This window comes from Misgurnus anguillicaudatus, chromosome 22 (assembly GCF_027580225.2).
Source record: "Misgurnus anguillicaudatus chromosome 22, ASM2758022v2, whole genome shotgun sequence".
In the NCBI taxonomy this organism is placed as follows: Eukaryota; Metazoa; Chordata; class Actinopteri; order Cypriniformes; family Cobitidae; genus Misgurnus; species Misgurnus anguillicaudatus.
Window position 1 is genome coordinate 4,701,406 of NC_073358.2, and position 18,355 is coordinate 4,719,760.

General features: G+C 37.8%; 2 protein-coding genes across 4 annotated transcripts in view; both read right to left on the reverse strand.

The window, feature by feature from the left end:
* Positions 1-4,277, reverse strand: part of bckdk (branched chain ketoacid dehydrogenase kinase) — a 36,851-nt gene extending 32,574 nt beyond the window's left edge. Inside the window, exons 1-2 of the mRNA XM_055200498.2 lie at positions 3,850-4,277; positions 1,505-1,573 (exon numbers count right to left, since the gene is read on the reverse strand). Of these exons, the coding sequence (XP_055056473.1) occupies positions 1,505-1,573; positions 3,850-4,083 (303 nt within the window). The 5' untranslated portion in view covers positions 4,084-4,277. The remainder of the gene's footprint in view (positions 1-1,504; positions 1,574-3,849) is intronic.
* A 2,674-nt stretch (positions 4,278-6,951) lies between these two features.
* lrwd1 (leucine-rich repeats and WD repeat domain containing 1) lies at positions 6,952-17,970 on the reverse strand. 3 transcript variants are annotated; one of them, XM_055200496.2, is made up of 16 exons: positions 17,773-17,970; positions 17,285-17,366; positions 16,313-16,547; positions 15,938-16,057; positions 12,736-12,882; positions 12,531-12,617; positions 11,823-12,317; positions 11,557-11,677; positions 10,466-10,569; positions 9,968-10,175; positions 9,819-9,891; positions 8,035-8,175; positions 7,823-7,926; positions 7,583-7,741; positions 7,378-7,487; positions 6,952-7,156 (listed from the first exon to the last, which is right to left on the reverse strand). In XM_055200496.2, exons 1-16 carry the CDS (start codon positions 17,882-17,884, stop codon positions 7,007-7,009), a joined length of 2,448 nt encoding a protein of 815 aa, XP_055056471.2. In that variant the 5' UTR covers positions 17,885-17,970; the 3' UTR covers positions 6,952-7,006. The 3 variants fall into 3 exon arrangements, with proteins under 3 accessions (XP_055056471.2, XP_073717159.1, XP_055056472.2); XM_073861058.1 differs by having other exon boundaries at positions 17,770-17,970; XM_055200497.2 differs by lacking the exon at positions 17,773-17,970 and adding an exon at positions 17,479-17,618.
* Between the last annotated feature and the right edge of the window lie 385 nt (positions 17,971-18,355).

The window sequence follows — 18,355 nt, forward strand, 5'->3', positions numbered from 1 at the left end:
GTTGTCATCTGTGCTCTGCTGTTAGTTCCCAAACTCCCTTTAAGCGATGAAAAACACCCACAGGTTGAGAATCAGGAACAACATGCCAGTTTACCCAGACTTGCAGTTTGTGGCGGCACATTTGCGACGCGCACATCTGCATATATGCTTAAAAGCAACTTAAATGAGGCTCAGCGGAGCGCCGTCGACTGACGCCACGGGTGTTTGTACAGAAACTGTCATATGAGACAAACGCGATAGTCTATAGTGATAAACGCGATGTGCAAACATCTATTTGTGGTGGTCAATTTTAATTTTGTGGCGGACTGAGAAATAAATAAACGTATGGTAGGGCTGCACGATTTGAGTAATTTTTCCCATTGCAATTATTGATGCTAATATTGCGATGTGCGGTTGCGATCATAATAAATGGTATCATGAGTCAACTTGATGGGTTTTAAGGAAAATCCAGACACAGTTTAGTGATAATGCTAAAATGTGTATTTGTAAAACTAGAAATGTTTTCAAATTGCCACGTGATGTAGCAACTGCTCAGTGTCAGTAATCCTAAATCCAAAATACCGCCATACAACAGACGTAGAGTTTTTTTAGCTACCAGATCACTGTCAATCTCCTTTGCATCCATCTTCGCTCTGGTATTTCCGCGCTGCACACACAAAAGTGACGACGCACACCACACACGTGCATGCTACACATGCACTGCCTTTTTTGTTAGTTTTTCTTTCTTTTTTAAACAGCAAGGAAAATTATCAAACTGTTATCAGAAAGTTTGTGTTAACAAGTCCACACATTTATTTATTTAGTAAAATTGCAACATTTTGCTGTCATATAATAACACAGGCTGACATCGCGATTGTGATGCGATTAATTGTGCAGCACTAATGTATGGGAATGTACAACAACGCTCTCAATTGTATGATGTCACAGCAGTAGGCAGCACAAATATAACGACACGCCTATAATCCCTCCAACTCCGAAGTGTTACTAAACTCGATGGAAAAGCTAACCAAGCCAAAGTGAGGTGAGCTGACCCAAACCAAATCGTGGGGTACTATGCAATGGAAAAGCGCCATTGGATAAAAAGCAGCACAGGCATTAAAATGCATAACTTGAAGGGATAGTTCACCCAAAAATGAAAATTCGTCATCATTGACTCACTTTCATGTTGTTACAAACCTGTATTTCTTTGTTCTAATATACACGAATGAAGATTTTTTAAGAAATGTTTGTAACCAAACCATTTGTGGACCTACTTACATAGTAGGAAAAAAGAATACTATGGAAGTGAACGGGGTCCACGAACGGTTTGGTTACAAACATTTTTCAAAATATCTTCCTTTGTGTTCTTCAGAACAAATACATTTATATGGGTTTGTAACAACATGAGATTGAGTAAATAACAGAATTTTTATTTTTGGGTGAACTATCCCTTTAAAAGACCGGCACCACTGTTGGGCTGGGACTCGGGATAGATTTGGGATAGTTGACCGAAGTGTGTGATTACCAGGATATGTTGACCATCGGGAGACTTCCCTGCATACAGCATAGTGCCTGGCGTCAGTCTGACAGAAGGCTGTGAAGAGATCATAACAGTTACCAACAGCACAATACGCTCATAAGTGAATTTAGTTTCTTTAATTTCTGCTCTGTCGCAATGAGATGTCAAACAATGACATCACACAAATTATGAAAACGTGCATATTATAATAAAGCTAATAGGAGAGAAGATGTCACTGCGAGACATTTAAAATAGGACAGGTTACATAACGAAACTGTGCACATGGTTCCTCTGACACCAGCATGACCAAACAACTAAATTGTGTTTAAGGAAATATACAATTTTATTATATAACTATGAGTACAAGCAATAGGACGTTGGTAATGAAATGGTTGAGGCTATCATGAAGTCTGGTGTCCTTGGTTTGACCTGACTGTGTGTGTAGACCTCATGGTAGTTTAACTGCTGACACCCAATACTTGGGGTTTGCCTCGGCATAATGCAAGAGCAAAGCAACCGAGACTAATTATGCATAAAGTACACTGTAAAGTAAAAACAATACGGTCTTTAAACAGGGATAACACAAATCATGCGTGTCAGAAAGTACCACACTTGCAAGGTTTTCTAAATGATGTTCCTACAAAAATAGTTTTGACCTCCAAAGCAATAGATCAAGTTCAAGTTAACACACATTCATGTGCAGTATTAATACAGCCGATAATTGTCTAGACACCGTCACTTCTGCAAGTGGACACATACCATCAATGGGCCAATCAAATGACATCATATTTTTTGTCCAGGGACATTATGTACTAATTTAAAATTACTTGACACATTTATGAAATATGTACACTTTATTACACTTTAAAACCTATATAGTTTAAAAACATTTTCAATATTTTTATAATAAATACTCATTTTGTTTTGATTTTTTTTAAATGTAAAACTTTTTTAAAATGATGTTTAAATTATAAAAAATACTTTGGCATTATTTCATGTTCGAAACCTAAACAAATTTTACAAATATCAGTAGTTGTTGGGCAGGTAGGAATACTAAAACTTATTGTCTAACATATATATATATATAGCAGTTTTAAAGGTGCCAAAGAATGCATTAAAATAATGTTAAATTGTTCTTTGATGTTTACATAGAAGGTATGCAACTTTATTAAGTGCAAAAATGATCCTGAAACGCTTTTACACATACATTTACAACCCTAGAATTTGTCCTTTAAATTCAATGGTCTATTTTTGCCCTATTTGGAAGGGTCATGAATAATTATGTTGAGCGCTGCTCTGATTGGCTCTGCTCTGCTCTGCTCTAAGGCTCATGTCAGTAGCTCACATCAGTAAACAGACCTATGTTTGAGCCTCTATCTGACAAAAATACAGATTGTGAGAAACAACTAATTGTTTGGAGATCGTTAATGGACATTTCTGAGTGATAAGTTTGTGTTTTTTCAGTATGGACCTGCTAGATGTAACTGTAACGTCAATCGTAGAACTTCAGCCTAAACACTAGCATATAGCATTAATTAGCATGTAGCGCTAACTCAGCAGTCACAACTTTGTTTTTAGCATTTAAACAACTTTGTAATGAAATGAATGTGCAATTTAATGTTGGGTGGGTAGCTCTTGACTGTGATGTCACAGTCGATGTTATGTTGAGATTGGCCTGTTTTCTAGTGATCTTTTGCATCCACAAGGTTTAAAAAAAATTTGGAAAAAATTACGTTTGCGGCTCATGAAATGTCATTACCATGTACAGATCTTTTATTATTCATCTATGCCTAATCAGTTTTTATTCTATGGCACCTTTAATAAATGCAAACTAAGGTTGTCTAAAATTGTTATATTTTTTTTAACTATTGCTCTTAACCTTATAGTTTCAAAATGTTAGTTGTTTTAAATGTCACTATCAAATAATCAAACAATCAACATGACATGAAGGGCATCAAAACGTATCTGGCAAACAGACAATTATTGGTTGTACCACCTGACTTTTTTTTAATGGGGATATCAAAATATTATTTTAAAAAAATCATCACAATGTACTGAAATGTTGTTCAATAAACAAAACGTTTTTAACACATTTTTAAATTGATCAAAAGTCGGACTATAATCATCGGGGGATCTCTGTTTGAGGCTAAAAAGATCAGCAATACATAGTGCATGGAACTGACTTGCGGTCAGTGTTAGCAATAATCGGTCAACCACAGGTCAAGCAAACACATTTTTCTAGTAATTCTCATCATCGTGCCATCCATGTCACGGAGACAATAACATTGATTGACTATTTAAACCGTTATAGATTTGTGTCTTTAAGTTACAGGAAAACAATAGGCACTGACCTTCTCGGCTGATGCATCGATGGCAGACTGATTGTAAAACGAGGTAACTGTTTTTGACCTCTCCCGAGCCAGTTCAGAGTGGCTTGAAACAGACGACGTCGATCGAAACCTTTTGTTAACGTTATATTTCTCTACGGTTGTGGTTGATGGGGACAGAAAGAGTCTGGTCATGATGATCCGGCAGCCGCTGTTGCCCAGCAGCTCCATGGCCTGGCCTGTCACGCGTCCGCTCATTTTGTCACGCCACTAACGTAAAGACCCTAAAAAAACAAAAATAAAATCCCTGTCTCTGGTTTAACTCGTGTTACCCGTCTACCTCGCCATCCAAAACCGTGATTTTGTTCGTGCACAATGGCACGTCTCTAGCACCATCACATCGCTAGATGTGAAATAATGAGGAGGCGAGAAAACGCCAGTCTTGTTTATCAGAAAACCCGTTTGATCAGCCAATCAGCGACCTGAGGGGGCGGTGTTTAACGGCCATAACTGCCACTGATATCCAATAGGCGCTCGTCTTCTTGCGGAGCTGCGCAGACCTATCGGTGTATGACATCAAAGTACCGCGAGAGTGATCCGAAAGCTGTGATGTCATAAGCCGTTCGGTTTTTTACAGTCTGTGGTAGGCGCAGCCACATATCTATGGGCGCAGCACTGCTCATCAGGAACAGAACAGCTCGTACTTTTCTTACATTTTTTATTTATCGCAGCAATGAGAATACAATTTTATTAAAAACATTATACTATCCACATGAGAAAGGATTCACTATGGTAAATTGTATTAAAACTCCTAGATACTAGTGTTTTTGAACCTTACAATAGTAAATATAATAAATACAGTTCAATTCACTATAATACTACAAAATACTATAGTGTATACTAACAAAGTTTAGTATTTACTATAACATACTATAGAAAATATTGAAGTATACTACAGCAGTGGTTCCCAAACTTTTTCAGGGTGCAGCCCCCCTTGTGTACGGTGCATTCCTTCACAGCCCCCCAAAGAAAATTTGTGACAAAAAACTGTTCTAAAACTCAACATTTTAATAATTTTTTTTAATTAATTATAAAAAAAAAGTAGTGCTTTTGGTCAGTAGCTTATTTTTTTAGGTTTACTTACACAGAATTCATGATAAATTAATGTATTTCATAAAATGTCATAAAACTGGGGCCCCCTGGCACCATCTTGCGGCCCCCCTGGGGTCCCCGGCCCCCAGTTTGAAAACCACTGTACTACAGCATACTAATTGGGTAAATTAATTATAAGTTGGAACCAGGCCCGGCTCCAGATATGAGATGAAAGGTGGGCCAAGTGATATTCCAGGTGGGCCGGTCCGATTGTGGGGGGTTCTTTAATCTCACATGTCTATAGTTTTAATATTATATATTTAAGACAATTATTAAGGTTGTTTGTTATAGTTGTGTTTGTGTTTTCTTCATTTTTTAATTTTTGTTGTACATATTTTGGAACTATTTAGTAACTTTATATATATAAAACATGTTTAATTTTACATTCTCTCTTTTTGCATTTGTAATATTTTTTTGACCCCTTAACAGATCTTGTATCAATGAAGTAATTTTAGATTTGATAAAAAGGGCCAGTTCTTTTAAAATAACTATTTACATCAACTAAAACAATCTTGTTACAAATCTAAAAATCTTAATTATATCTGAAATGCTGTTTTTCTTAAGAATTATTCTTATATAATATAGTATAACATTACAGATTTTTGTGGTGTGGGGCCAGAGTGGGCCAAGCCTCTGATTGGGTGGGCCAGGCCCACCCTGCCCCCCTTCGAACCGGGCTTGGTTGGAACTTCTATTTAGGATGTAACATACAGAACAGAAGTCAAATTTACAATTCACTAGCAAATAAATCATGGTGATACATTTAAGCAGGTTTGGACATGCAATACCAAATATGCAATACCAAATAAATACCACTGTAGTACAGTACATGTACTAGTAGTGACTGTACATAACTACAGTCATCACTGATATGGTCAAAGTATGATGTCACTGCTGATATCATCACTTTACAATGAAACCACAGTATCTTTGTTATAGTTGTGTTCAGTTTTAGTTTAGGCCGTCCATCGTAAATATAGTCAATCTTTTCCTAAAGGGGACAATGACATTCCTTAAAAGCTGACTCTTTCCATATTTAAAGGTTATAATTGGGTTTCCAGTGCTTTTATTAACCTAGAAAATGTGAAACACATCAACCCAGTAACTTAGTTTTGGTAAACCATTCTCTGCAAGAATGTGAAATAATAGGTTTTTGAAATTTGGCTCCTTTGTGATGTCAGAAGTGGATAATACCGCCCCTTAATCTGCACTATTCAACCACAGCACTACCATTTAGTACAGACATCAGCTCATTTGCATTTTAAAGGACATACCCAAAAACTGCAAATTTTTGCTCGAACCTACAAAGTGGCACTTTTAACATGTTATAATAAATTATCTATAGGGTATTTTGAGCTAAAACTTCGCATACTTACTTTGGGGAGACCAAAGACTTATTTAACATCTTTAAAAAGTCTTGATAAATGTCCCCTTTAATACTATGGTCCACCACTTTTGGTAGGCCGAAGCCCTGATATACATGTTCTCTGTATTGAAACCAGGTTTTTACAATTCCTAAAACATGGGCCATCAATATCATTTCACAGAATCAAATACTTTTTATGGATGGCCCCCTTCAAAAAGTAAATATGTACATGGCCAGAGCTAAAAATTGTTTGTTGTTTTGGCACTGACATTTACAGCTACGTGTGAGACGTGAAAAAAGTTATTAAGAAACTGGTGTATGACACCAGTTTATTTATTGAAGCATAATATAAATCAAAAGTCCTTGTTTGAACAACTTTTCTATGCAATGGATCAATTTTGGGAAATGTTTAAAAATATAAAAACAAACTAAAAAAAGAGAAATAGAGACTATTTGCAATTAAAATTGCATTTAACAGACCAAAATTGATAATAATGAGACATCAGCTAATATACATGATGACTGAATTAATCTTTCTCTGTCTCTTTGAGACAATATTTAAAATGGATAATGTGACAGATTTTTTTTTAAGTCCTCAAGACCTCGCAAAACTGCAGTTTTGCACAAAAGTGATATTGGTAGTAATAAGACATCTGTTGTTGTTCAGTTGCTCGCTCTTCTCCACACTACAGCCATGTTCTTGTCAGTGAGGGCCACCAAGTAACGGAGATCAGGATCCATGGCAACACTGTTAATAGATGGACCCTCTACTGGACCCTTTCCAGATCTAACAGGTGATGGCCACTCCAACACCTGAAAAAACAGACAAAATGACATCATGAGGCCATGTATTCAAATAAACAACAACCACTCCTATAGCCACTTTGTCTTCTGTTGAAATGATTAAAGGAGTTCGTCAATTTTAACTGGCGATAACAGGATTATTTTGAATTAATTATTGGAGATGAGATTACCAACTTTCTGGATGACTTTACTAAAAGCTTGTTATTGATTTCCAGTCATGGTTAACTTACCTCAGTGGCAGTGATAGCTTTCCCAGTCTTAAAATTTTCCATCATAGTTTTTGTGATGTGGTATGTCCACAGATTTCCTTTCTCATCACCGCACACCACATAACCGTACCCTACAAAAAACAATCACGCACGATTTTCAGCTTTGATCGGACCAGCGACTGGTTCATTAATAATGATGAAGATGTGTTTTGACCACATGACATACCTGGACAGGTGCCTAATGACAGATACGGGACATCTGTGCTGGACCACTGCAGCTCTGCCAGTACAACAGCTGGCACCTCTTTCTTTTTGCCATTCCATGATGCCCGCGTAGCGCTCCAGCTCCAAAGGTAGATCGAGCCCTGCATGTGGCTCTTGGATGCTGGAAGGAAAAGGTACAACTATCAACATAGATGAAATTTATTGGCAAACAAATCCTGCATTTTGTCCATTGCTTACTCACCCACTATATCATCAGAAAGGAAGCTCAGCCCGTCAATAGTACGGTAGCTGTTATTCTTTTCCTTTTTCTTGTAAATAGGAAACACAATCTCCATCTCTTCATTTCTGAAAAATAAATGGTAAAGTCTTGCTTAAATGCAGATAATTTTAATCGAAAAAAAAAAACAAAAAAACAATGTGTACAATGACCACTAAAATTCACAAAAACCAAACCTCTTCTGTGTGTTTTTGCTGATCTGGATGTCAAAGCTAAACAGTCCCTTATCACAGGCCGAGAGGAGATGTGTGTCTGCAGATGCTGGATGCAGGGAGAGATGCAAAGGAGTGGAGCCGGTTTCCAGCACCAGCAGCTTACTGTGGGAAATCATTATGGATAAAAATGTTAAAATGCAATATTAACAAGTGCAAAAAATTATGGAAGCATATCATTGAGAAGCTCAGATGCAAAAGCCGCTAAAAGCCACCTTTGTCAAAAATGAGATAATGGTATTGACCGAATGCTCTTGGCACACATTATATGTTAAAGGATCAGTCCATTTTCTTAAAAAAAATCCAGACAATTTACTCTCCACCATGTCATCCAAAATGTTGATATCTTTCTTTGTTCAGTCGAGAAATAGATTATGTTTTTTTGAGGAAAACATTCCAGGATTCTAATTTTAATGGACTTTAATGGACCCCAACACTTAATGCAGTTTAAAATTGAAGTTTCAACACAGCTTCAAAGGACTCTAAACGATCCCAAACGAGACATAAGGGTCTTATTTAGCGAAATGATTGTCATTTTTAATATGCACTTTTAAACCACAACTTCTCGTTGATCTCTGGTCATGTGACGCGCCAGCGCGACCTCACGTAATTCGTCATCACGTCAAGAGGTCACGGATGACGTATCGAAACTATGCCCGTGTTCACAAGTGTGGAGAAAGAGGACCATTCCAAAGTTGTTGTATGTCGAATGATGCAAATTAATGTCTTTGTGTCAGTTTATTGTTTAAAATGGTCCGCAAATGTGCGTTTCATATATGTAACACGTGACCTTTCGACGTCATTACGCAATTACGTGAGGTCATGCTGGCGCTTCACAGGACTGGAGATAGATGAGAAGTTGTGGTTTAAAAGTGCATTTTTTTTCCTTGCCAAAAATGACAATCGTTCCGCTAAATAAGACCCTTAGGTCTCGTTTGAGATTGTTTAGAGTCCTTTGAAACTGCAATCTTAAACTGCATCAAAACTGTTAAGTGTTGGGGTCCATTGAAGTCCACCAAAATGAGAAAAATCCCGGAACGCTCTCCCCAAAAAACATAATTTCTTCTCGACTGAACAAAGACAGACACCAACATCCTGGATGACATGGTGGCGAGTAAATTAACTGGATTTTTTTAAGAAAATGGACTAATCATTTAACCAAATACTTTTAAATCTGCTCAATCCATTTAGAAATATCGCTTTGTTGTAAAAATCCGCTTAACGCCACAAAGTAACGCAAAGTCCTCTAAGTGCATGAAAGATGAATTAGATGAACGATGTTGTGCAAAACGACTGTGAATCACATTTAAACTTGTGTCCCTTGTAAGTACATGCACCTGAATACAATCCGAAAGTGGCAGTGACATGGATCACAGCGCCCCCTAATGTATGGTTCAGTTTACATTCTGACTTTCATCATTTGCAATGTTCTAGTTGCATCTTTAGTGATTTTACAGCTGTTTACTGTTTGTCCAAAAAACGTGGACTCTTCTAAAAGTGGAGATTTTTGCCAAAAAAGCTGGCATGCACTTAGAGGGTTTTGCAATGAAAGACAGTCAAATTTGTTAAATACCAATGGAATGTGAAAATAAGGCATTTTAATAACTGACTAATAACCTTTTCATTTCCATTAAAGTAAAATTATTGAACCTAAACATGAGCCTGATAAATCATGCTCATTTATAAAAAAAAGTCGTACGCACTTAGAGGGTTTTGCATCTGATCTCTTCAGTTAACCAATGCCAAACCTGGTTTTGAAGTTGTAGTCACGATCAAGTCCACCAATGTCCCACAAAATGATCTTTTTTTCATACGTCCCAGCTAAAAAATTTAAAGTAATTGTTAATAAAAAGCTCAAACAACTTCTAATCACAAATCCTCTCGTTCTTTTACTCACTGAAGAGAAAGCTAGCGTTGCACGGACTGAAGCGCACGATGGAAATGGCTTTTCGACTGACTCGAAACTCTCCGAATGCCAGGTTCACTCTGGGATGAATGAGCTTGACCAGACCCCTTGTACCACCAGCAGCCAGGATATTACAGGGGCGGGCAGAACCACCAGTCCTGGACATCAGCACCGTGGACCAGGCGAGGGAAAAGAACTCCTACACAAAAATAGAGAACGGATTTACCCAGTGCATGAAAGTCAAACACAGAGACAGGTTGATTATTTTGTCTTTACACTTAGAAAACAGGTCAGTTTGAATTCGGTCCCATTTAAGACTTTTTGTCCATTTAATTTTATTTTCATTCCATCATTCATCCTCATTCCTCTGATAAAAGATTTTGCAAATGAACACATGTAAATGTGAAACGTCATTAACGAACAATACACCACAGCCCCCTTGTGGTGAAGGATGGCACTGCACCAAATTCAAAGCAGTTTGGCACTCACCTCACCAGGAATCTTGTATTTCTTCAGCACGTGTCCGGACTCACAGTCAATCACGCATAAAGTTTCCCCGCCACACGTAGCAACTGTTCGAGACTCACCGATATCTAACATAAATGATAACAAGAGGTAAAATAAACTTAAAAATGCATTTACATTTGCGCATTAGGAGATGCTATGGGTGGGCGATATGATTATTAATTTTTTTTTTAAGGTAGAAAAGTGATTTAGTCAAGAGCAGTGAGAGATTTTCTCTCAATGCTGTTTGATAAACATGAGTGACAGACAGAAGCAAAATTAGGTAACTTCCCCTTTAAGACCAAAGTCCGGACCCTATTACACATGCGTTCTCATTTAGCGGTTCACTTTCTCATAAGCACCATATGGTCGTGTTTATGAGGATACTGCAAAGAGGGGAATTTGACGCATATATGTATTTAAGGCCAATAAAGAGGGAAAAGTGTTCATGAGCTTAATGAGCAGCGGATGCGCGACTTGCGCGCTCCTCACAGACAGAAAAAGCGGTCGCGCGACAGAAAGAGCACACGCATATAGATCTGTTGTTTGTTTCTCAATGGCCTAAAATAACTTGTTTTAAAACTGCGGTGCTTAAACACGTGTACAAACGTTACGTTTTTATGACAACACGCACAGGAGCGTGACGTAGGCGCGTAACCTCGATAGAGACGATAGTCCAAAATCTCTATCGGTTGACAAATTTCTACCGGTTAATCATGTCTACCGGTTTATCGCCCACCCCTAGGAGATTCTAAGCGACTAACGCCCCATTCAGACCGCCAGCGATGCAATCTCATACATTTCAATTGAAGCTTAGCGACACAAGCGAAAGTAAACGTTGGCGACCGGATGGGTGTGTCTAGCGACACAAGAAGGTTAAGAAAAGTTGAACTTTAAGCGACTACCAATGGGAGCAAAGCAGTAAAGTTCACGTCATCCTTTCATTTGTTTATAAAAACGCCTATGTTCAATGGTATCAAACCAAGACCTTTGTGTTGCTAATGCCCACTAAGCCACAGTAACACCGGTCAAGCACTGATGTCTTTCAATAGCACTGATTGTTTGACGATGCTCACCGCCATTGCAGTCCTGTGGGGGTTCGAACGCACAGGCCCAAAGCTGGGTTTTGAAGTCATCCGGACTATCCTGTCGACTGTGGCACTGCAGGACGTGGAGGGGCTGAAGACTTACCGGCTCCTAAAACCGCAGGAGAGAGAGAGACGCCCATTAAAGATGTGCAAATGAATGGGCAATCAAGAATGATCTGACATCAAGAATCCTCAGACTATACATATGCAAATACAACAATCAAGGAAATTACCAAAACAAAACCGTGTTTTACCTGAGAAACTTTGGTATTTTTAGTTTTGGTGGTTTTCTGAGGTGTACCCTTTTCCGTTTTGGCTGTGGTCTGTTTGCCCTTTTGAGGCGTGGGCTGATCTTTAACCGCTTTTATCGGACTTTCACATTTAGCCAGTCTTGACGTGGGAGTGGAAACGGCAGGGCTCTTAGGCGTCTTTCTAGGGGTTTCAGTTTTGCTAGCACCCTTTTGTGGAACGCTTTCAAGGCGGCTTGATTTCCTCGGACTGCCTTCTATAGCCGCCTCGGTCGCTCTGGTATGTTTTCTGGGGCTGGATAGCGTAATTTCGGTTTTAAGTGGAGAACTCGGCAGTCGAGTGGATTTTCTTGGGCTTGCTTCAACAGTAGTGGCATTCGTCACGCGACTTGACTTTCGCGGACTGGCCTCTGCAGTGATTTCAGTGTTGTTTCTGGTCCTCTTTTGGGGACTTGTGGTCATTTTAGCTCCAAGATCACACGTTTGTCTTCCAGCAGGAGCCTAAATGGTATAAAAAGTATTATTTCCAATTTTCAGAGATTTGTATCCATGCAAACCATTACATTTTACTGCAATGACCTACTTATAGTCGCCTCTGCACTTATTATCTTTAATCTGTAAGGTCATTTGTTCAAACCCAGTGAACAGATATGCTGATAAAAAAAGTCACTTTGGATAACAGCATCTTTCAATGTAAAATCTGATTGGGTTTACCTCATCCTTCTTTGATGGAGTTGTAACACTGACTTCTTTTTCACTGCAAATCAGTGACTGCAAGTATTCTTTTGCGATCATTTCAACCTAGAAAAGCGAAACAAATGAGATGTGCCATCCATAATAGCAAAACAATTCATGCGAACCATGAATGCAACGTCTGTGCCGAGAATCACTGCATACAAATTCACACCAGAATACTCACCCTCCATTTTGTGTATTCACTCAAAGAACTGGGACCGTATTTAATTTGGGCGCAAGCATCCTTCACAAAGCTCTTCTCAACACTTGCCAGACTTTGTTGTGTAACCGGATCTGGGAGACTGAAGGTTCGTTCCCAAACAGCAATTACCTAAACGTTGCCAAAAACACAGGGAAAACATTTAATAGTTAGTCTAACTGTTTTGAAGACCCCATGAAATCACTTTACTTTACAAGTGCGAACAATGATTTGTATTAGGGACCATTCTGATTCTCACAAAAAATTCAGATGCGTCTGTAGATGGGTTTCCATCACACTGATTTTATTGCTCATTTAAAGTATTGCATAAGAAACAAGTGATAACATACCTGTCACGATAGCTACTTTACATAAGTTGGTTAATTGGTCTATAGTATTGTCTTTTTCAAATCATTTTATGTCACTGAATAGATATGACAATAAAATAGCATAATAATGTAAGTACATCTTTGTTAAGAACACAACTTAGATTTTTAAGAATATAAAGATGTAAAATTTATTAATATATATTCATATATTAATATGAAATTGGAATGCAAAAAATAAAATAATATTCTAAATATTTAAAACATAAATAAATCTTATAAAATATGCATTTAGATATTAAACTAATAGTCATTGTTCAATAAAAATCCCAGCTTTACAGGGTTTATTGCTTTTGTCGAGTGTTACACACGGTCACGTTTATAATAGCTACTACACCTCAGATCTAAACACTAGGGAGCGGTTTCCCGGACAGGGATAAGACTAGTCCTAGACTAAAATAAATGTTAGAACTGACATATCTTAAAATACATCAGTGCCCTTTGTTTTGCCTCAAAATGCACGCCGGTAATGTTTTAGTAAGTTATGTTTGTTAAAACTAGTTATATTTCCTAATTATACTAAGGCCTAGTCCTGGCTTAAGATAACCCCTGTCTGGGAAACCACCCCTAGATGTTATGGTTATGTTACAGATGACGTATGATGTAATTTCCTCTCCTTACGTCTCATTCACGTCAGAGATGCGGGTTGTAGCTTTAAAACCAACTCCAGTCGGATTTAATCTTTCAAACATGAAATTTCAGCTTGAGTAATGCTTTCTTCGCCTGTCACTGTCCGGTCTCTGTGTGTGTACGTGCTCGATCATGTGGACCCTGAGCTGCGCGTGCCAGTCTTACGAGACAGACAGTCGAAAATGACAATTGCGATCGGCTAAAATGCTAATGACATTTATTTTTATGCTAACAAACACACACACACACACACACACACACACACACACACACACACACACACACACACACACATGTAAACACTATGGCAATATATTGATTCTCTCTCTCTCTCTCTCTCTCTCAAAAAAAAAAAAAAAACAGGTTACGTTTACTTATCGTGCGACAAGTCGATATAGTCATTATCGCGACAGACCTAGTGATGTAAACCCCAAATTTTGAATAAAAATCGCAAAAAAAAAAAAAATGTACGCTCGCTTGTGGTGGTTTTTGACTTATGCGAAAAAGAGTAAATGCGAATAATGGGAGATGGAAACGCATTTGCCGAATAAATTCTGATGTAGCGAACATTAAACCCACGAGACTGATCGTCAAGCACAGGGGTGGGCAACTCCTGGTCCTGAGGGCCAGTGTCCCTGCAGACTTTAGCTCCAACCCTAATCAAACACAGCTGAAAAATCTAATTGAAGTCTTCAGGACTGTTTGGAAATGACATTCAGGTGTGTTCGATTAAGGTTGAAGCTAAACTCTGCAGGACTGCGGCCCTCGATGCCCACCCCTGGTCTAGCTGTATCAGCTGACGTTGTCTTTACCATAATATGGCGCTCGACGACGTTGCAATGCCCTTTTTGCTAGTACCTGCATCAAAAATGCTGCATTCCTTCTTCTGTGCACAGGATTTAGTTTGACAATTGCAAGCTGCACTGCTAGTAACTTTATAACTTGCCTAATCGTAATTTTCTAAGCGTGCCTTGCTTATTTACTGGTGGTTACTAGCTTACTAATATCTTTGTCATTCGCTCAAACAACTTGATGGAAATGCACACAATTCGCATTTGGGTTTTTTTTTGCGAGTTTGAAATGATTAGCTTCTTGTGCAAGATGAGATTTTTGCTTTGCTTAAAGGAAACACCATCGTTTTTCAATATTTTACTGTTCTTACCTCAACTTAGATGAATTAATACATATCTATCTTTATTCAATGCGTGCACTTTTAATCTTTGTACAGCGCCTCGTGAATGTGTTAGCATTTAGCCTAGCCCCACTCATTGCCATGGCTCCAAACAGGGGTGAATTTAGAAGCCACGAAACACGTCCATGTTTTTCCTATTTAAAGACTCTTACATGAGTAGTTACATGAGTAAGTATGGTGTCACAAAATCAAATGTTTTTTTAAGCAGATAAAAATGAGAACCATATTGTATGGCACCTAGCCTGCAGCACTTTGACCTCAGCGTGCAGTAACATCAATCACTCCTGACTACTCCCCCTCTCGCTTAAACTTCCATCAATATTACTGCGCCCAAGATCGAAATGCTGCAAACTAAGTGCTCTTCCACCATACAATATAGTTATCATTTTCTATCCGCTTAAAATAAAAGTGTTTACTGGCTTCTAAATTCATTCCTGTTTGGATCCTAAGGAATGAATAGGGCTAGGCTAAATGCTAACACATTCACAACGTACTGTACAAAGATTAAGTGAATGCATTGAAAAAAGATAGGTATGTATTAATTTGTCTAAGTTGAGGTAAAAACATAGTAAAATATAAAAAAATTGTGGTGTTTTCCTTTAATGAAGAGAAACAGTTCATATAAAATACATATATCAGCTAAATTATGATTTTGTCATTTTTTTTATACAGATTAGCAAATAGAAACACACAAAGACAAACGACTCAACTTTTATAGATATATTGGGAATGTGCAAACCTGAAACTATATGTTTTTTTTAAACAGAAAACTGAAAGAAATATCACAAACAAAATAAACCAGTCAACATTTGAAGTGGATCAAAACCTTTTAGAAAAGTTGTCTTAATACCAATACCCATTCTTGTCCTAATACAACTTTGATTAACTTTTTTTGATCCACTTCAAATGTTGACTAGTGTATATATTCCTTTCAATTATTTCCTAAAAATGGCTAAAAAGTGTAAATGTCAGTTCTTACCCTCTTCCTGAGAATTTCAGTGCTGCCATGGCGAATGTGATGACCTGTAGAGCTGATATCCTTACCATTGAACATCCTCAACTTAGGTAACAGAAAGATGACTTTGTGTTCATCATTAACCTAAAAAAAAAAAAAACATTCACAAACAGCATCAGTATCAGTATTTACATTGATGCATTTACAGACACTTTCATCCAAAGCAACTGTGTGTGTTCCCTGTAAATCAAACCCATGACCCTTTTGATGCTAACACAATACCTTTACCAATTGAGCTGCAGGAACACAACCGTATTCATCAATAATAAGAAATGTAATAGCAAGATCTAATTTCAGGTGTATAAAAGTGCAAGATTTGGACTAAAGAGTAATTCTCACGGTCAGATAGAAGTTGTCATCCAGTCGGAGTTCCTCCAGGTTACTCAGGCTTTCCAGTGACAGCACATCCTCCATATCATTGTTTGAACAATCCAGGATCTTTAGGCAAGGAAGGTGCACACCCTTAGGAAACTCTTGCAGTGTGTTGCCAGACAAATCCAACTTTTCCAAGCTGTGTAGTTTAGATAGCAGACGCACAGGCAGATCTTTGCTCTTCAGACTCATGCGTGAGAGACTAGAGAGACCAGAAAATGCGTTTAATCATCACCAGACAATACATTATGGAGATGAAAATCATAGTAGTATACTATTAGATTTACTTTAGTAAAATTCATACTACAGTGTTTTTCTTTCTTTACCACAGTACCACAAACTTTAGTACAGTTTATTTGCTGACACTAGGCTAAAATACAGTGGTATACCAAAGTGTAGTATAATTCCTATAATATACTACAGTATAATAGTAAATAATAAAGTATACAATATTTACATTATTTTATTCATAGGCTATATTTGATACTACAAAATGCTGTAGTATACATCAGTGGTTCTCAAACTTTTTCCGCGTGCGGCCTCCCTTGGGTGCGGTGCATTCCTTCGCGGCCCCCCCAAAGAAATTTATGACAAAAAAAAATTCTAAAATGTAACATTTTAATTAAACAAACATATTAAGTTATACAAAGTAGTGCTCTTGGTTAGTAGCCGTATTTTTTATGTTTAATTACACAGAATTCATGATAAATGAATGTATTTTATAAAATGTCATAAAACTGGGGCCCCCCTGGCACCATCTCGACCCCAGTTTGAGAACCACTGGTATACATCAATGTAGTATAACATTTACTGTGTTACTGTATAATAAAGTATACTGCAGTATTTAATTATTTATTTTTGGGAGGCCGTAGCAGTATTTTCCTATTAATAAAATACAACACACAGTGTATAAATAAACTATAAAAACACATCACTTACTTGAGGGTCTTTATCTGGTCCAATTTGTTTGTCTTTGGGGACCCTTTCTCCAGCAGTATCTTCTCTGTTAACTTCTCCATGGCTGCAAACAGTGAAAGTGTAAGTATGGGAGTATTTCAGACTTTATAAAGGGATTTCAGGTTTCGGATACTTTGTAAATCTCATACTATTGGGTGTTTAGGTGTCAGACATACATCTTATTGTTATGTACGAGCAGGAGTTCACATTGGGATTCTTATTGTTATGTAATGACACGGGACTAGCAGGAATTCACACCTTTGGATCACAGGATATAACGATGAAAATGAGAGCAACAGCAATTTTAGGGAAATAAGTCATAGTATGACATCATGAAGCAACGTTATTACGGTTATAGTGTTATGTACTACATAAGCATAGCAGATTCTGCACGTTGCTTGTTTATACAAGTCTATTCAGACGTCGGAATAAAACGAATACACTTTAAGTCAATTTAGGCTACATACCTTCTTCTTCTGCTAAGCATCCGAGATGTAAGTAATACTGAAGTTTTGAAAATGTGTAGTCACGTGGTGTAAAACGTCTAGACGTGTTCGACTTCCTACGCAGACCGATCTGCATATGGCCTCAAAGTACCGCGAGAGCGGTTTAACAGCCTATCTTTCGAATCGCTCTCGCGGTACTTTGACGTCAAGCGGCGATCGGTCTGGGCAGCGCCGCAAAAGTCGAACACGCTTATTATTTTCCCGGGAAAATGAATGAACTTTGACCCCAGATGAAGTCATGATTTTGTGTCGTCATCCTTCCGCCATATTGAGTGTGGCATTTCTTGCGCGAACATGAACATTTTCTTTTATTAACTTCAAAGTAATCTTTTAACCTCCTAAGACTTCACTTTTATTGTTTGCACCATAATACTTAATTCTGTGTAACTGGAACCTGTTGTACACAAACGTGAACAAATACACTGCTTCATGTTCAAAGAAATTTTTTTGGTTATTATATTTATGGTTTCTTTCTCACCCCAAAATAGCTGGACGAAATATGAAAAAAGACAAACCAAAGATCGGGTCGTAGGAGGTTAAATAAAGT